The 18,917-nt window shown below is 32.6% G+C and overlaps 2 protein-coding genes across 2 annotated transcripts; one reads left to right on the top strand and one right to left on the bottom strand.

Annotated features, from left to right (window-relative positions):
* The first annotated feature begins 378 nt into the window (after nt 1-378).
* On the top strand, nt 379-3,852 carry LOC149392666 (uncharacterized). Its single transcript, XM_089617017.1, has 5 exons — nt 379-643; nt 736-852; nt 3,374-3,398; nt 3,491-3,676; nt 3,757-3,852. Exons 2-5 carry the CDS (start codon nt 746-748, stop codon nt 3,850-3,852), a joined length of 414 nt encoding a protein of 137 aa, XP_089473143.1. The 5' UTR covers nt 379-643; nt 736-745.
* Nucleotides 3,853-10,683: 6,831 nt separating this feature from the next.
* LOC149392667 (GDSL esterase/lipase At4g16230-like) lies at nt 10,684-13,212 on the bottom strand. The gene is made up of 5 exons (XM_089617333.1): nt 12,566-13,212; nt 12,309-12,439; nt 11,847-12,092; nt 11,304-11,559; nt 10,684-11,097 (listed from the first exon to the last, which is right to left on the bottom strand). The coding sequence occupies exons 1-5, from the start codon at nt 12,831-12,833 to the stop codon at nt 10,871-10,873; spliced, it is 1,128 nt and encodes a 375-aa protein (XP_089473459.1). The 5' UTR covers nt 12,834-13,212; the 3' UTR covers nt 10,684-10,870.
* Nucleotides 13,213-18,917: the final 5,705 nt, after the last annotated feature.

The raw sequence follows: 18,917 nt of genomic DNA on the forward strand, positions 1-18,917 counted from the left end.
AAAAAACTAATTAAAATACTAAAAAAATTTAGTTTTAACAGCTCTATTTACCACAAAATTTAATTTAAACATCTTTAATCACTTTCATTTTGCTCTCAATGGAAAGACTATGAATATTAAAATATCTTATTATATACATTTATATATATGAAAAAAATATTCTTTTTTAAGTATAGCTTACAAATATATCATAAGATAATATACTGAAATGACTTCGTTTTTCATTTTTGATAAGGTTTTGATAACGTTTTACTAATAATAGTGTGGAAAAAAAATAAACGTGCAAAGTAGGTTTTGGCATTCTTTTGATAATGAGTTTCTAAACTCATTTTTCCAATACATTACTAAGTACTAACTCTTGTTTAAATATATTTCTCTGCGTATTTATGTTTGGAAAATAATCTAATCAATTTTAGAATTAGCAACATCAATTATGTGGTGACCAACACGTGCGAAGCACGTTTCCTCCCTCTAGTATATATATATATATATATATATATATATATATATATATATATATATATATATATATATATGTATATATATATATATATATATATATATATGTATGTATACTCTATACATGCAGATGAACCACAGCGCCTCCGATATATGCAAAAGAAAGAAAACCAGAGAATCACAGGTAATATCCTTTTTATTATTATTATTATTATCATGATCGTAATTAGGTTAGTTGATTGATAAACTATAAATGTGTGATTGTTGATCATATAGTGAAAGATATATGGAGGTTGAGAGGAAGGAAGAGAAGGTTTATTATATGTCTGGGAATTTGAAGATGACAAAGGAAGAGTATGAAGAGAAACTTGCGTACGACAAACTCATAGATGAAGCTGTTGTTGGAATGTGTTAATAAATTTTATTTATTATCTTGTGGATGGCTGATTTGTGGCAACAAGTTGAGTGGGTTCCACTCATCGGAATTGAATAATTCCAAGTGATACGGATTCCTCGTAACGAGGGCTATAAAATTGAATATTTGTTTGCCAAAATCGGACCTAAGATGAATGAGAAATTGATGCTCAAAGTAGGCTAAAGAAACACAATTGTTGTTGTGTTGTGGAAGTGAAAACCAAGAGTCCCACATTGGTTGGGGATGTGTGTTGTGGTAGTGTTTATATACTATCCTCTCTCTTTAGTGGTCAAGCAAGTGCAAGAGAGGAGAGTGTGGATGGGTTATCTCTTAACCCCTCGCGCGCCGCCGCCGGGCCGGGCCGGGCCGGGTTCGGGTTCGGGTTTCGGGAATTGTCTCGGTCTCGGGCTTTCTTTTTACTCCAAATTTCACTTCTTATTGATTTAATTCCTCATGATGCGCGTTATGGTTGGGAATTAAACATGAAACCGTGCATCAATGCGCCATGAAGGCACGACGTTAATGGCCTCATTAGGAGCGAACGTTGGCTTGTAACCGAGCGTTAATGGCCTCATTAGAAGCATTAAACTCTTTTAAGGCTGGGCGTTTTGATGGCTGGTTCAAATTCGCTGTCTTGGCCTATATAAGAGGTGCTAAGCTCTCATTCAGTTTTACACTCGAAAATTCCAGATATTCCCCACTGTTCCCGATTCTCTTTTGTTCCCAGAAATTTTTCTTTGTCTTGGTGATAGTATTCTCGCAGGTTCTAGTTCGCCGAGAGAGTCAAGTGCAAGAGAGGAGAGTGTGGGTGGGTTATCTCTTAACCCCTCGCGCGCCGCCGCCGGGCCGGGCCGGGTTCGGGTTCGGGTTTCGGGAATTGTCTCGGTCTCGGGCTTTCTTTTTACTCCAAATTTCACTTCTTATTGATTTAATTCCTCATGATGCGCGTTATGGTTGGGAATTAAACATGAAACCGTGCATCAATGCGCCATGAAGGCACGACGTTAATGGCCTCATTAGGAGCGAACGTTGGCTTGTAACCGAGCGTTAATGGCCTCATTAGAAGCATTAAACTCTTTTAAGGCTGGGCGTTTTGATGGCTGGTTCAAATTCGCTGTCTTGGCCTATATAAGAGGTGCTAAGCTCTCATTCAGTTTTACACTCGAAAATTCCAGATATTCCCCACTGTTCCCGATTCTTTTTTGTTCCCAGAAATTTTTCTTTGTCTTGGTGATAGTATTCTCGCAGGTTCTAGTTCGCCGAGAGAGTCAAGTGCAAGAGAGGAGAGTGTGGGTGGGTTATCTCTTAACCCCTCGCGCGCCGCCGCCGGGCCGGGCCGGGTTCGGGTTCGGGTTTCGGGAATTGTCTCGGTCTCGGGCTTTCTTTTTACTCCAAATTTCACTTCTTATTGATTTAATTCCTCATGATGCGCGTTATGGTTGGGAATTAAACATGAAACCGTGCATCAATGCGCCATGAAGGCACGACGTTAATGGCCTCATTAGGAGCGAACGTTGGCTTGTAACCGAGCGTTAATGGCCTCATTAGAAGCATTAAACTCTTTTAAGGCTGGGCGTTTTGATGGCTGGTTCAAATTCGCTGTCTTGGCCTATATAAGAGGTGCTAAGCTCTCATTCAGTTTTACACTCGAAAATTCCAGATATTCCCCACTGTTCCCGATTCTCTTTTGTTCCCAGAAATTTTTCTTTGTCTTGGTGATAGTATTCTCGCAGGTTCTAGTTCGCCGAGAGAGTCAAGTGCAAGAGAGGAGAGTGTGGGTGGGTTATCTCTTAACCCCTCGCGCGCCGCCGCCGGGCCGGGCCGGGTTCGGGTTCGGGTTTCGGGAATTGTCTCGGTCTCGGGCTTTCTTTTTACTCCAAATTTCACTTCTTATTGATTTAATTCCTCATGATGCGCGTTATGGTTGGGAATTAAACATGAAACCGTGCATCAATGCGCCATGAAGGCACGACGTTAATGGCCTCATTAGGAGCGAACGTTGGCTTGTAACCGAGCGTTAATGTCCTCATTAGAAGCATTAAACTCTTTTAAGGCTGGGCGTTTTGATGGCTGGTTCAAATTCGCTGTCTTGGCCTATATAAGAGGTGCTAAGCTCTCATTCAGTTTTACACTCGAAAATTCCAGATATTCCCCACTGTTCCCGATTCTCTTTTGTTCCCAGAAATTTTTCTTTGTCTTGGTGATAGTATTCTCGCAGGTTCTAGTTCGCCGAGAGAGTCAAGTGGTTGGTGCTCACCTTGCCTCTGAAGTCGTTGTATCCTGGGAGGCTTTCGCTCACGATTTCCAGCACCTGTGGGAGAGCGATAAAAAGCTTCAAGGAGACCGTCCAACGGGCCTCGACTTTTCGACCTATTTTTTGTTTTCCGGTTCTTAGTATAAAGGTGTAACCGGGTTTTTTTTGTAATCTATTTTACGTGTACTTTTTCATGCATGCAATTTATCTTTTATCTACGTCAATATTACTATAATATTGCTAACAGCTGTCAACGCTATTTGTTCCGATGTATATATATACCAATTTATTTTAGTTTAGTTTTTTTTTTCTTTTTTATTCATTCTAATAATTAATCTCATCTGAAATTAAAATCTCCACAGGATCCGAGTCTTCGTGAGGTTTGGACGCCGGAAAAGATTAGGAGTTTACGGCCGAGAAAGCCTTCGGAGTCGGATGAGGAGAAGAATTATATGTTTTTGAATAAGAAGATGAGCAAGGAAGAGTATGATGAGGAAGTTGCAATAGAAAAAAAGCTTAATGGCTATTTGTACGAGATTTGTATGGAGGTATATATATATATCTATTTATTCTATATCTGATTACTAATCTAACTTTTTTTTAATCTAATCTAATTTAATCTCCACAGGATCCGCGTCTAGAGGAGGTTTGGACGATGGATAAGCTTCGGAATACAATAAACCGCAGAAAGTTGGGTCGTCTTCGAGAATCTGCCTCATACTAATCGAATTATTAGTGTCATCGTGGTTATTAGTTTAGTATTTTTGTGGTTTAAGATGAAGATTAATTTTCTGTAATCTGAATGCTGCGATTGATTTGTGAAATCGGAATGGGAAACCATTATATTATTTATTTGCGAAATGCATTGATAAGAATCGAAAAGTGGAAGCTGTGGAAAATATTAATGATACCGTGTGGAAAATCAATCCCCCGGATTTATTGTGGAAAGTATATCTTTGGGGATAAGAAGATGAGCAAGAAAGAGTTTGATGAGGAAATTGCAAAAGAAAAAAAAGGCTAAATGACTATTTGCACGAGCTTTGTATGCTGGTATATATCAATTTATTTTATATCTCTCCATTAATCCAACTTTATACGTTTTTTTTTTTTTACAGAGATTTGAGTTGTTTCTTAGGGGCTACGTCTATAATAAAGAGGAAACCAGTTTAGGTGGTAGGTAATAATTAAACCCTAAATTTGTAAACACAATTATGCATAATTAAAATCCACAAATTTGCAAGATTTCAACCCCTAATTCCTTAATCAATCCATCAGTATCTTGCTCTATATCTCCCAAAGGCTTTTCCAATTATCAACATATAGACCCATGCTTTTTTTTTTTTTTTTTTTCTTCTTCTTCTTAAAAAAAAAAAAACTCTAAATTCTTAATTTTAAACTCCTAGCACTTTGATTAAAACCCTTAAATATAGACTATATATGCAACACTGTCGTCCAAGTTCTAGCAGAGTGTTTAGAAGACGTTAATCGGTCATTTGATTGTATGATGTGTCTACTTTAGAGCATAGTTCTCTCATCGAAGTTCTTTCTAAGTCAAACCTATTGAGATTATTACTTTTTTTTTTTTATGCATGGAGGGATGTTTGTAATTTTAATCCTGCTCTGTTCTCTTGAATAAGGCCATCGCGGAAATATATTTGCAGTTGGGGGGGGAGTGAATATATTGGAAATTACATATTTATAGTTTATTGAAAGAGCTTTGCTTGGAAAAGGTCTGATTCTTGCACCATCTTTGATTTACTACCAGCAATTCATGGTCGTTAAAATCTTGTGTTTGTTAGATTGCTATAGTGAAAAGCTCGAAAAAAAAATATGACAAAGAAATAGATACAACAAGATGATTGCTTTTAAACTGTTATATTTGGTGTTTTGACAGATCACTGATGTGAAATCAGGCAAACATTTACTTTCTCTTCTTCATTTCATTCCTAAACTGGTGTGAGATCATCGGAGATCTCGTCTTCTTCAAGTTGATATCTCATGTCCCAACTTTGAGCTTTTGATGTGCCAATAAGTCATGTTCCCTTATATTTATGTGATTATATGAAGACAAAAAAATTGAAGAAATTATATTTTTCCTAGGATTTGTTATATATGGGCCGCCTTATATATATGTATGTATGTATTCCGATATATGCAAAAGAAAGAGCAGCCGAATTGTTATTATTCTTTGTGGTTATTAGCAGGTTTGTTTCCTTATGTTGATTGATAAAGTATATATATATGTGTGATATAGTGAAAGATATGTCTGGGTATATGAAGATGACAAAGGAAGAGTACGAAGATGAAGCTGTCAACGCTATTTGTTCCGATGTATACCGATTTATTTTATTTTAGTTTTTTTCTTTTTTATTCCGTCTAATTAATCTAATCTTAATTATTAATCTCCACAGGATCCGCGTCTTCGTGAGGTTTGGAAGCCGGAAAAGATTAGGAGTTTACGTCGGAGAAAGTCTTCGGAGTCGGAGGAGAAGAATTATATCTTTTTGAATAAGAAGATGAGCTAGGAAGAGTATGGTGAGGAAGCTGCAATAGAAAAAAAAAAGCTTGATGGCTATTTGTACGAGCTTTGTATAGAGGTATATGTTAGAAGGTGTGGAGCTTAATATAATAGGAGTGAAAAAAGTCCCACACGGAAAATGGAGAACAACTTTGTAAACTCCAAAAGTGTATAAAAAGAGGTTCACAGGGTGAAATCTAAAACACTTTTAGTAAGTGTAATTGTAAACACCTTTTTAGTGATTTTGCAGCGGTAAAATAGATGCACCAATCGCCTGTAAAACTCCCTAGTAAAACTAATCATGGTAATTCCAATTCCAATCCCAATTCAGCACGGTAAGCCGCCAAAGTCTCACTCATCTTCAAAAAAGCAAAGAGCTCTTCCTTGTTCTTCCCAATCTTCCCCTTCAACTCTTGAACAGCCTCGATCTGCTCGCCGTTGACGACGCTCCACACGTGAGCGATCTCGGGCTTGGCGTTATCCATCCCGAGTCGCTCTACGCAGTTTGTGAGATGAACGAGCAGCTCTTGGACGCGCTTTTGGTCATCTTTTGCGCTCTCGATCTCGAGACTTGCCACCATGAGTTCCATAATCCCCACAACACGGCGTATGTTTTTCTCTTCGACTGATGCCTTCATGCTTCCCGTTCAGATGAGCTCTTTGCGAAGTGCATCGAGCTCCCTTTCTTGTCCCCGAAGAAACTATCAAGAAAAGTAGTGATCAGGGAATTACATTTCAAAGAATTATGTATTGTTTTTATTTCAAATATTTGGTCTTATTTCACCATGTGAACATCTATTTATACACTTTTGGAGCATATCAATTTATTCTATATCTGATTATTAATCTAACTTATTTTAATCTAATCTAATTAAATCTCCATAGGATCCTCCTCTAGAGGAGGTTTGGACGATGGATAAGCTTCGGAATGGTTTGTGGGAAATCATTATTTTATTTATTTTCTGGGTCCAAACAGTCTCATTACAATTTCCTCACGTTGGCCCGCCATTGTTAGGGATTTAAAGTTTGGTCGATTGATTGATCTTCGGAGGGTTTTGATTTGATCCTTCATCGAATTGCATACAGAACCTATCCGGACGTGACCTTCGGAGGGTATTGAGAGATGTTGTTTGGAAGTATTTGATGTCGTTGTATTTTCGGTTTTTTCATTTATGACTTCAGATGAAAAATAATTAGCTCTATTGGAAAATTTCACTTATATTAAATAAGGGTTATTAAGTTATATAGCCACACGGTTATAGTGAATTGCGATATAGCCCACCTTTCGTTAATTTCTTGTAAATAACCAAGTTAACTTATTAACAGATTAATAAAAGACTTATTTAATCCAGTCAAACATGTAAAAAAATGTAGTTAATAGGCTGTCACGTATGCAAGTTGGCTATTTACAAAGTATTTACTAAAGGTTGGCTAATTTACAATTCTTATAGTTTAGGTGGCTTACGTAGCCAATTTGTGGCTGCTTAAGCCACAGAATGTGTAGCAATTTAATTTTAGCCACCCTTTCGTTAATTTCCCGTAAATAGCCATCTTGCTTACGTGGCAGCTTATTAATTGAATTAGTTTTACATTTTTGCCCTTACGCTATTTTAATTAGGTAGTTTTTTTTAAAATTTTGAATTAAATATTGAAACCGAATAGGGAAGTTTTCAACTTTGAAATTTGAATTTTGAGCAGATTTTGAAAGTTCTCAGCCATTAATTGTTATGTATTTGGAAATTTTCGGCGTTGACTTTAGGTAATTAGTTTCTATTTTCGTGCAATTAATTATGGATAAAATCTGTAAATATATTCTTCATTCATTGCTATTATTTTTCTTCCATATATTCATAAATTCCATAATTTTCGTGCTCAAAATATTTCCAGAATTTTTTTTCAGTGCAAATACACGATTATACTGTAAATAAGCTTTGTATTTACAGTGAATATACTGTAAATATGCTTTGTTTTTACAATGAATATACTGTAAATAAGCTTCGTATTTACACGAATATACCGTAAATATGAGTTCTGTTTACACGAACATACTGAAAAAAAAAAAAAACTGTTCTTCGCGGAGTCCATAATATCGATCGGGACCTTTGGACGCAGATTCTTCTCTTCTCGGAAAATTCAAACAGGGAGCACGAGAAAAAAAAATCTATCTGTTGAATTCCGACGGTTCTCTTTGATGAATACCTTCTCAATTTGATGAATTTTCAAGGGAAATACCTTCTCAATTTGATGAATTCCGACGGTCCTCTTTGATTCCAGCCGAACTCATCATCAATCTCTTCTCGGCAACTCCCGGCGACTCCCCGGTCCGAGCGCGCGCGGGTTTTGGGTCCGCTCATGACGAGGTGTTTGGTGGTGGTCCGGTCGAGCGTTCTCTTCTTCCTCGAGCTCTCACTCCCTCGATCTCTCTCTCGGCTCTCTCTCTCTCTCTCTCTCTCTCTCTCGGTTCTCTTTCATTTTTTTTTTTGAAAAACTATAAATGGGAGCGGTTGTGGTTAAGTGTGAACGCAACTACACGGTTATAATTACCTCCTTGATATTCGCGAGCATTAATAACCAAATATTTGACTTGATTACGTGTAAATATTGAAAGAAACTGGGCGGGAAAACAAAATGGTAGTCTAGTCATATTTTGGTTGTAAATAAATCCTCCTGGCTATTTACCATTTATTAACAAAATGTGGGCTAAAAATAAATTGCCTATTTTCAGGAGGCTATATAGCTTAATTACCCTTAAATAAACGTTGTCCCCTCTAAGAGTATGTAAAATTAAAAAAAATAAAGAAAATGGTCAAATGGGTTATGCGTGGCATTTAATATACATATATATATATATATATATATATATATATTCCAAAATTAACTACTTTTTAATTTATATTACTAAATTTATATTAATTCGCAATTTCCTTATTTTTTTTTAATTTTTTTTAAGGAAAAATGGTATGAAGTAGCCAATTCAAACTATGACTTTTGCGAAATAGCCATAGTTTCATTAGGTATAGCAAAATAGCCTACTACGATTTTTAATCATGCCTCGATTAATTTTAATCCAGCCTTCATAAAACTTACATTCTGTCTTTATAGTTCGTTGGGATTAAATTTAAGAGAAATTGCCTAATTTGCCACTAATTTCATAATATTTTTCCACTTTCCACCAAAATGCTAATTTTTCCTAAAATACCACCATCTATGTCAACAATGTTGACATCTATGTTTGCCCTTCACTATTAGATGTCAACATTGTTGACATAGAGGTGGCATTTTGGGAAAAATTAGCGTTTTGGTGGAAAATGGGAAAATGTTATGAAATTGATGGCAAATTAGGCAATTTCTCTAAATTTAATCCAGCCTAGATTAATCTTATTTGGACTAATTTGCTTATAGTTGACAAATTATAGCTATTTTATAAAAGCTTAAGTTCTATTGAGCTATATAGCCGCTGGACCCTTTTTTTAACTACCTTATATTTATTTGACTCGAAGTTCCTTTATATTAACTTTATATTTTTATCTCTTCTTTAAAAATTCTTCATCAAAACAAGATATTAAATAATAACTTAAAATACGTATCACATTTTACAGTTTTATATTTATTTATAAATTATAAGTATCATTGTTAATCTTATAGTGGTTAAATTGAATTAGCAAAAAAAAAAAAATAGTGGTTAAATTGAATGAATGCTTAAATTCGTATAATTATATATAACGGTTTATAGTGCTATGAGTCGTCCATCAACAAAATCAATAACACACATAGGTGACCGTCAAAGCCATTCATAATTTTGCGTAAATATTAGTGTTATTGGTGAGATTTTTTTTTTTTTTTTTAATTTATAAAAGTTTACTAAAAAAACATTATTCAACTAAAATTCGGAATGTATATATGAAACTAAAGATCGGAAGTTATATACACGCTAAAATTATACAGTAAAAGATTAGAAAGTTCATTTTTACGACTTAAATTAATCGCTCGCTCAAAATAATCTTACAAATCAACAATTCTCGAAGCTAAAATATGCAAATCACAAATGATTTTCTAACTAATCACAAAAAATTCTGAACCCGCCGACGAATACTTTGATTGGCTTACCAATTCAATACACACTCTGCTGATCTCTACGACACGTACGAATTTCAGAATAAAGCATAACTAGCTCAAAAAAAGGTATGTTCTTTATGTTTTGTTCTTGTTTATCATTTCATTGGATATGAATATTCACATGCATAATCCGAGGTCACAGCTCAGTAGATACAAAATAGAACTTTCATTTATGTGCCATAACTACTAGTAAATAAATAAAAAGAAAAGAAAGAAAAAATTAATGTGAAATTAAATTGGAACTTGATACACTGAAGAAAGCATATATCATATATCAGAAATCAGAATTGGCAGCGAGCTCAGATAAATAAATGGCATTATGAGCACTGAATTAAACCCATGAACTCTATCTATATCTAATATCTATCTGATCTAAATATAGCTTCATTGAACTGTGTGACACGGATATAATTAAATATATGGCAAGCTCAAAATACATGCTCTCATCATAGCATTTTAATAAGATATAATTTTGATTTATTTTCCTTTTTCTTCATAAGAGTACCTTCTATATATTTAATGTTATATATATCATCACTCTCATATGATTCCTAAAGGCTACATATTTCAACTTTTGATTCCTGTGAAATAATCAAGACTATAGACTGAGCTTATAAGAAGGTCTCGACTATGATATTCTTTTGAAGCTATATGCACTCTGGATATCCTATATGGGACCACGAACTATAAATTATTTTATTTATTAAAATAATAAAAATGAATAGAACACAATTAGCTGGCCTGAGATATACTCTTATTGAGAAAGTAAAAAATAAATAAAAACGGAGATTAAATTAGTTTTCATGCATATTAAAAAAAAAGTTTTCATGCATAATGTATTGGACCAAAAGTCAGATAAGCATATACGTATATTGACCAATAGCAATAAACTAGGTACGCTTGGCAATAATATTCCACCAATTTAGATCGGAATTAGTTGAATCTCATCAATGCATTAAATATAACGCTCACTCCCATAGACCAAACAACTTGTAACATGATGTTTTTTTTTCTTTTCAAATTCATCACTATCACTTTTTTTTTTTTGGTAAATGAATTTTAATTCTATAAAATTAATGTAGACGGACAATAATAAATAAAAATCAAATCAAGATCGGAAGAACAATTCGCGAATGTTCATCGGTGAAATAGCGGTGGAATCGCCGTCCAAGAGACGCTTAGCTATGATGACATTGGCTGCATCGGACGGATGATAAGGGTCCCAAAACACGTATTTTGATCGGTCCACACACACTTTCGAAGGCGGTCCGCATGGAATCAAACCCCCGAACATCCCAGCAAGGTAGCAACAAGACGAGTCCGCATTCTCAAACCCTATAAACATGTGCACAAAAATCATAATTAATTTAAATTTATCAAAATTAAGAGTCTAGAGTCTCTGTCTCTATTTTATCACGTCGTCACGTTTCAATTTTATAACAAAATAATAAATTAACGATAAATACATTTATGAAAAATGACGACGTGATTTATTTTTATTGGATGCAGACATAAGAAGAAAATAGGCCACGAACACGCACCGTATGATACATAGTTATCGATGATGTCTTGGACAACACGGTACACATCGGCATAGACGAACATGGAGCCCTTGAGATCGGAGGAGAGTTGAGAGACGATAGTCTTCAACTGAGAATTGAATATTTTTGCTAAATAGTTTGGTAATTCGACGCAATTTTCTCCGGCCTTTGGATTTATCTCTCGCTGAAACGGGATACACCCGATTGGTCCCACATTCACCACTATAATCTTCCTAGCCCCCATGTTATAAAGTCTCTGTGGGAACATAAATGTATATATAAATTAAGAAAGAAAGACTTGAGTTTCTAACCCTCATAATAGACTAATTATTTTTTAACCAATATAATTGAAACATTTGAAAAATAACCATATTCGAAGTTTTTTTGCGTGGAAATTTGATGCATTTCTTCAAAAATTTCAATTTTTTTAAGATATAGTTAGTTTCCAATTTTTTAAAATCATTATGGTTAAAAAATTAAGATCTAGCTAATTTATAATAATAATAATAATAATAATAATAATTATATAGTTGTAATTATTACAGTGAGTTGAAGCTTGTATCTTGGGATCATGGAAGCTACAAATTGTTCAGGAGTGACCAATTTCTGTTCAGCAGCAGAGAGGACAGGTGTCAAGTAGTTATTGATGAAATCATTTGAGCCCATTGTGACTGAGAAGAGTGATCTGCTGAGAAGCTTAAGAGCTTCGTCTTGGCCAAGGCTTGATATTATGAACTCTCTTGTGTTTGCAAAGTTGTCCAACTGGGCATCCAAGTTTATTCTTCCTCCCTATAATATATATAGGTAATATAATATTTTTATAAATAGATATATAGTAATTAAAACACATAAAATACGAAACATATATTGTTACAAACGCATAGCTAGTATAATTAAAGCAAATAAAATACCAAAAAAAATTACACAAAGATTTACATGATAATTAAACCAAAAAATAAAAAGGAAGAAGGGACAAAAATATAATATATATATGTATATTCTTACAAAAATTTTGCCAGTTTTATTGAGAATTCCACCTCCTCCGGAGGCATAATTGACACCTTTCAAAATCAATGGCCCACTTGTTGTTGGAGCCAAGTAAGGTGGTGTGAAACCTTCAAACCCTAATTCTTGCCCTATAATAATGGAAAACCACAAAAAAAATAATAAATAATAATAATATAGATATTGGAAGGCATATAATATAATATATATATATATATATATAGAGAGAGAGAGAGAGAGAGAGAGAGATCACTTGCCTATGATATCAACAATTGTTCTTCCGTTGGTGTATCGTCCGGTGGGCTCTCCGAAATCGATTCCGTTCGGAGCGAAATTAGCTTTGGAGAGTGAGACAATGTAATTGTTATTCCCAGCATCAACCAATGAGTCTCCAAACACAAAGTTTGAAGCTACATGATCTTTGTCACCTTTTGCAAACCATAATATTAGGGAAGGTATAATTGTAATCACTAGTATTTGGAGGATCACAAATCTAGTATTATTTGTGTGCTTTGAACCTTCCATTAGTACTTTCTAGCTAGTGCTAAATATATACTCTTCAAGATAGTTATCCTTTCAAAACTTGAGATATATGTTTATATAGCTTGCAAGTCGTTGATGATCTATTCTTAGTCTCTTCTAAGAAAATGATGAGACTTTGACTTAGAGTGTAAGATATATTTATGAAGTATTGGTGATGGATTTATAATTATGACATCCCAAGTTGAGGCCTATATTAATTGGTGAGAATATAATGAGGTTTTTCCAAAAGGTTAAAAAAAGATGAGTTCGAAAGGAAAAAGTCTTAATAGAATAGATATCAATAAACCAAAAATCCTACTTTTACCCTAAAATAAACACTAGAAACACTTAATAGCCACATATCTCCAACCAACGAAACACTAGAGAAAAAAAAAATCAAATTTGAACAACCAGCTTTAACTCTCTCTTCTTTACTTCTACAAGAGAAAACCCCCTAAAAAGGCTATAATATACATATATTCATAAGAAATACCAATGTAAACCACGAATATAGAAGGAGAGATTTGTGGCAAAAAAATATGTAACCCAATTTCTTTTATATACGCATGCATGAATATGAATGTAAGATGTCAAAAGGGAAACATTAACTGCTAAAAGACTAAGGTACACCAACCCCGTGAGGTAGATCGTATATGTTATAGATATAGATCGTATATGTTATATATATATATATATATATATATATATATATATATATATTATACCTGTAAAACTAACATATGTAAACCATACTGTTAAGTACGTTGTGTTAAATATTTAATAGCCTACAACCGACTATTGTCATAAGCACATGTTGAGAATTTAATGCCGCCTCAGAAAACGGCAAAAATTTGGTCATATATTACAAACTAAAAAAAAATGTAACCCAAAATTTTCTAACAGAAGTTACAGAACCCTAATATTACTAGTGAAGGTAAAATGAAATATGACAAATTACATATTGCTATATATATGTGATGGTGAATTGTGCTTTGAATCAATATGTTCTCACGAATTCATAAATGTAAAATACTAAAAGAATATGCTTTCATAGATATTATGGATTTAATTTTATATTTTAATTTATTTTAAAGTAATAATATAAAGAGGTTTTGCAGGTAATCACGTTATTTTCGGTGTTGACGTGATCAGAAATGGGGACTCTAGAGTAGATAGAGCATTCACTCACTGCTCGGCCTTGACGAATAGAGAGTGTCTCTTTTTTTTTCTTTTTTCTTTTTTTCCTTGCAAGTTGTGCAATCACATCACACACGTTTTAGCTTAGGTTTGGCCAATTTATTTCATTTGGAATTTTATCTCTTGTTCCATCATATGTAGTTGTGGAAGCCCATGTTTACCTCATAACTATACTTGTACTGGTTATTATTGACTCTCATATCACAATTCATGAATTTGATATTTGTGTAAGAATGCATGTTTGTTATAAAAACTAGATAAAAACGTGTATCATATTCATTTTACAAACAAAAACAAAAGGTATTCGATATGATGAATTTTTTGGTACAAATTTCATTGAAATGGTATCCCAACTTAATTGAGATTTGAGACTATACTATATAATAGTTGATAATACGATTCATATTAGGTTTGATCAATAACAAAGTATTCTTAATTTGTTACGATTTTAAATAATACACATCAAGTAAGTATCTAAAGTGAACGGGTGATGTCAAATTTAATCTTGCTAAATTAGAATATATAAAAAAATACTAAAATAAGCAAAAATGGTTCATATCTTTGTTGACTGTAATATCTTTCATCAATTTGATATATATATATATATATATATATATATATATATATATATATGCCTTGCAGCAGAAGGCACATATGCCCGTGATGCAAAATCAATGTTATGAGCCCACATACGAACTTGTTCCAATCTTTATAACAACTCTATCCTTCAAATTTATGAATCATTGACAACAAGAAGTCAACTTCTTTCTGGTTACTATAATAAATAAATAAACATTCCTAACTGTATATGTATCTATGGTATTGAATTCCTCTCTCCCCCTTTTAAATATCTCTTAACTCAAAAAGTTTTTGTTTTCTATTTTCTAATTTTTGTAGTTGTACTGAAAAATTATTTTGCAGTTGTTTTCAAAAAACTGTTTGGTATAGTTTTCATTTTTGTTTTTGATAAATTGAAAAAAGTGTTTGGTACAGTTTTCATTTTTGTTTTTGAAAAAATGAAAAAAATGAAAACTATTTGGTACACCTTTTGAAAAAATGAAAAAATGAAAACTATTTGGCGGCGATGGTGAGGCTCGGTAGTGATTGAAGAAGATGGCCGGATTTTTATTTTATTTTTTCAAGTCTTGCGCGCGGGTGAGGAGAAGGAGGAGAGAAGATAAATTTTTTTTTTTTTCCAAAAACACTTTTTATTTGTTTTCAGTTTTCTTTACTTTTTTACAAAACGACTTCAAAATTTTTTTAAAATTTTTTTCCGAAAACACCTTACCAAACACATTTTCAGTTTTGTTTCCTATTTTCACTTCTTGAAAAGTCAAAAACTCTTTTTGAGTTGATTACCAAACATGAAACCAGAGCAAATGGAAAAAAATATAGAAAAATATATAGCCGAATGAACATTTGGATCTAACGCATATGATGTTAATTTTATTTAACAAAAATACCCGAATTACTCTCATTGGCTCTAAACAATTAATATATTAGTTTGAACGACAGCAAGCAAACACTTAAGTTGAAACAAAACTAATTAAAATCCAATTTCATCCTAAAATTAAGTTGCAATTCTTAAACCCTCTTTTGATATTTAATTTAGGGTTATATTTTTACAAAGTGTTAAAATTAATATTAAATTTCAAGTAATATGTTAAAAAAAAATCAGTTGTATATATAGTATGTATACATCGTGAATAGATTGAAATTCCAATTATCCAATTGTAAATTTAAATTTTACTTTTCAAACTACTCCAATTTAGAAAAAAAAAAACTACCGTATTTTGTTAGCTCTATAATAAAACCTCAATAACTGTAAAAGATTCCAATTATTCGAAAGTTAGTTAAAAAATTTCAATTTAAAAGCTACTCACTTTGAGAAAACAATAAAATTTCAATGATCGTTTCTCGTTAATCGTAGGTAATTTTTTACGATTATTTACACTGTACGGTGCTTATAGATTGAACTCACAATACTCATAAAAATTTCGATTATCCAACAATCAATCTAAATTATACTGTTTACCCTTTTTGAGTAAATTAGAAATTTTAAACGATTGTATATTGTTAGTCGTACTCCATTTTTTACTATATTTTTCACCATACGATGCTTATAGAATGAACTCTAAATACATATAATTTTTTTGAATTATTCAACAATCAGTTATAAATAGGCTAATCTCTTTGAGAAAATAAGTGGTACCTAGCATGACATAGTATTCCACACCATTTTCATAGTGGAGGTCGTGGTTTCAATCCTCACAGGCAGCAAAGTTGTCTTAAAAAAGAAGTATATCTTTGAGAAAATAATGAAATTTTAAATGATTGTATCTCGTTAATCATAGGTCATTTTTATACAATTTTTTCCACGTACGATGCTTATAGAATGAACTCTTGATACCCGTTAAAATTTTCAATTATCCGAGTCAACTTAAATTCTACTGTTCAAAAGCTATCCCATTAGAAAAAATAATAAATTTCAAACGATTGTAATCGTAGGTCATTTTTTTATGGTAATTTAAAGTTAGCCATTAGTGGAAGGGTATTTTGGGAAAATTTTATCTGTATGTATATTAGTTAATGACTAATTCCAATTTAGCTCTTTTGCTAAAACGCCGTATTATATTATATATAATCGATAGATGGGCTGGGCCAGTAAAATATAAGAGAGCACTTCTGTTTTGGAAAATTGCCAAAAGTAGGACTAAATTAAGGCAAATTTCCATTTTCCTATTTTTTTCAAAAATTTACCAAACTATGACCGGTCAAACGAAAGTCAAATGAGAGATACACAAAAATCTACCTATTATACCATCATATTAATTACCAACCTACAATCTTCCCCAATAAAATCTCTTATTTTTTCTCTTTCTTTCTATTTTCCCGCTCATCCCATCGAAAAAACGATTTTTTTTTATTAGTCTTAGTTTGGTAAATTTTTGAAAAAAATAGGAAAATGGAAATGTCCATTAATTTAGTCAATTTAGTCCTAGTTAATTTAGTCCTATTTAGCTCTTTATATGTAATGGGCTAATTGAAAATTTGGAAGTAGTGGGCTAGGCCAAGTTGTATTTCTGGGAAGGCGCTTTGCTTAGGTCCAATTCACGAGTTCTTGCCATTTGATTGCTATAAGCATTTGTAATCCCGTCATTTAAAGTGTAATATTATAAATCATGTCATATATAATATTTTTCAAACTTTAAATATATTCGCAACTAATTTTAAAAATAACTATCACATTTCATTTTTACTAAAAAATACAAAATATTTACTCAAATATCAAATGACATTTTATCACGGGCGAGCTAAGTAACTAGCTCACGTAGTCCCCTCTATAAAATTAGTCCAACTATTAATATATTTAAGATAATATCTAATTTATTGGGGTGTGGAATAAACTGAGATTAATTTTTGGGCACTTTACAAAATGTATAAAAATGAAAATTTTACCGAACTATGACTATTTAGTTACACGTTTGTCAAGAATTAGAAGTGATTTAGTAACACACGTGTAACTAAAGAGTTATAATATTGTAATTTTTCATTTTTATAGGTTTTTGTAAAGTGCTTAAAAATTACTCAGAGTTTTGGCAATTTTTTCCAATTTATTAGAATGAAATTTCAATATTCCAATAATATCTTTAACAGTTATTGGAATATTTTCAATTAACCGTCATATAATTTTATCAATTAATTTTATTATTAACAGTAACAAGAACAATTAATAGTCAATCTAATTATCGGTAACAAGAACTATAATTAATCTCACAGTAAATCTTATTAACGATTATAAGAACAACAATATATCTTATTAACGGTAAAAAAACAATAGTTAATTTGATAGTTAATTTTATTAACGGTAACAAAAACAAAAATCAATCTCAGTATCGGTAGCAAGAACAATAGTTAATCCAATAGTAGTTAATCTTATTAAGAGTAACAAAAACGACAATCAATCTCATAGGTAATCATATTAACGGTTTCAAGAACAATAGTAAATCCAATTGATGGTAACAAGAATATAGTTAATCTCATTAACAATATCAAGAACAACATTAAATCTTATTACCGGTAACAAGAACAATAGTTAATCTCATAGTTAATCTTATTAACGATAACAAGAACGACAAATAATCTTATTATCGGTAACAAGAATAATAGTTAATCTCATAGCTAACCTATTAACGGTAACAAGAACAATAGTCAATCTAATTTTCGGTAACAAGAACAATAGTTCATCTCACAGTTAATCTTATTAATGATAACAAGAGAGCAACAATAAATCTTATTACCGGTAACAAAAACATAGTTAATCTTATTAAGGGTAACAAAACCCAATCGCAGTGCCTCGCGTCCGATAAAACCTTGTCAGTCCTAATGTCGCTTCTAATCTTCTTGACTACATTGAGACCGAGAAGTCTTGTTCTGCAGGATATGGCGGCAGAGGAAGACATAGAAGAAGAAAAGGTGTGGTCTGAACTCTGAAACCTTAGGTTCCATCGCCGAATAATTGGAGAAGAAGCGGCGATTGTAGAACTGCCAACATTGAATCAAAACTGCCAACGTTCTGGTCCGTGGAGCTTTGGCGGTAGTTTTTCCGACGAAGTTTTGAGTCGTTAAATTATAAGATAATTTCGGGGAAGGTTTTTGGACGTCAGAGATCGAGCTCGAGGAAGAGAATGTATCGAGTGAGATGTGAGAGGTGAATTTGGAGAAAAAGGCAATTTTGGGAACTCATTGGTGTTGAATATTTTTATAAATAAATAAATAATTTAGCAATTATTTTAAACTCTCCTTTATACCCTCTATAAAGTAGCTAATTATTTACAAATCTCTTTTATTACTAATCAAACCAGCACTAACTGTATATTACATTATCCT

Source organism: Urtica dioica, chromosome 6 (genome assembly GCF_054948205.1).
Source record: "Urtica dioica subsp. dioica isolate 48M chromosome 6, U.dioica_male_clone48M_v1_H2, whole genome shotgun sequence".
Classification (NCBI taxonomy): Eukaryota; Viridiplantae; Streptophyta; class Magnoliopsida; order Rosales; family Urticaceae; genus Urtica; species Urtica dioica.

What these genes read in the sequence shown, in the direction of transcription:
- LOC149392666 (XM_089617017.1), top strand. Translation starts at nt 746, where the DNA reads ATGGAGGTTGAGAGGAAGGAAGAGAAGGTTTATTATATGTCTGGGAAT. An exon ending in TCAACGCTATTTGTTCCGAT is followed by an intron (nt 3,399 to 3,490) that starts GTATATATATAC and finishes AAATCTCCACAG; the next exon opens with GATCCGAGTCTTCGTGAGGT. An exon ending in TGTACGAGATTTGTATGGAG is followed by an intron (nt 3,677 to 3,756) that starts GTATATATATAT and finishes TAATCTCCACAG; the next exon opens with GATCCGCGTCTAGAGGAGGT.
- LOC149392667 (XM_089617333.1), bottom strand. Translation starts at nt 12,833, where the DNA reads ATGGAAGGTTCAAAGCACACAAATAATACTAGATTTGTGATCCTCCAA. An exon ending in GATACAAGCTTCAACTCACT is followed by an intron (nt 11,560 to 11,846) that starts GTAATAATTACA and finishes ATGTTCCCACAG; the next exon opens with AGACTTTATAACATGGGGGC. An exon ending in CGATAACTATGTATCATACG is followed by an intron (nt 11,098 to 11,303) that starts GTGCGTGTTCGT and finishes ACATGTTTATAG; the next exon opens with GGTTTGAGAATGCGGACTCG.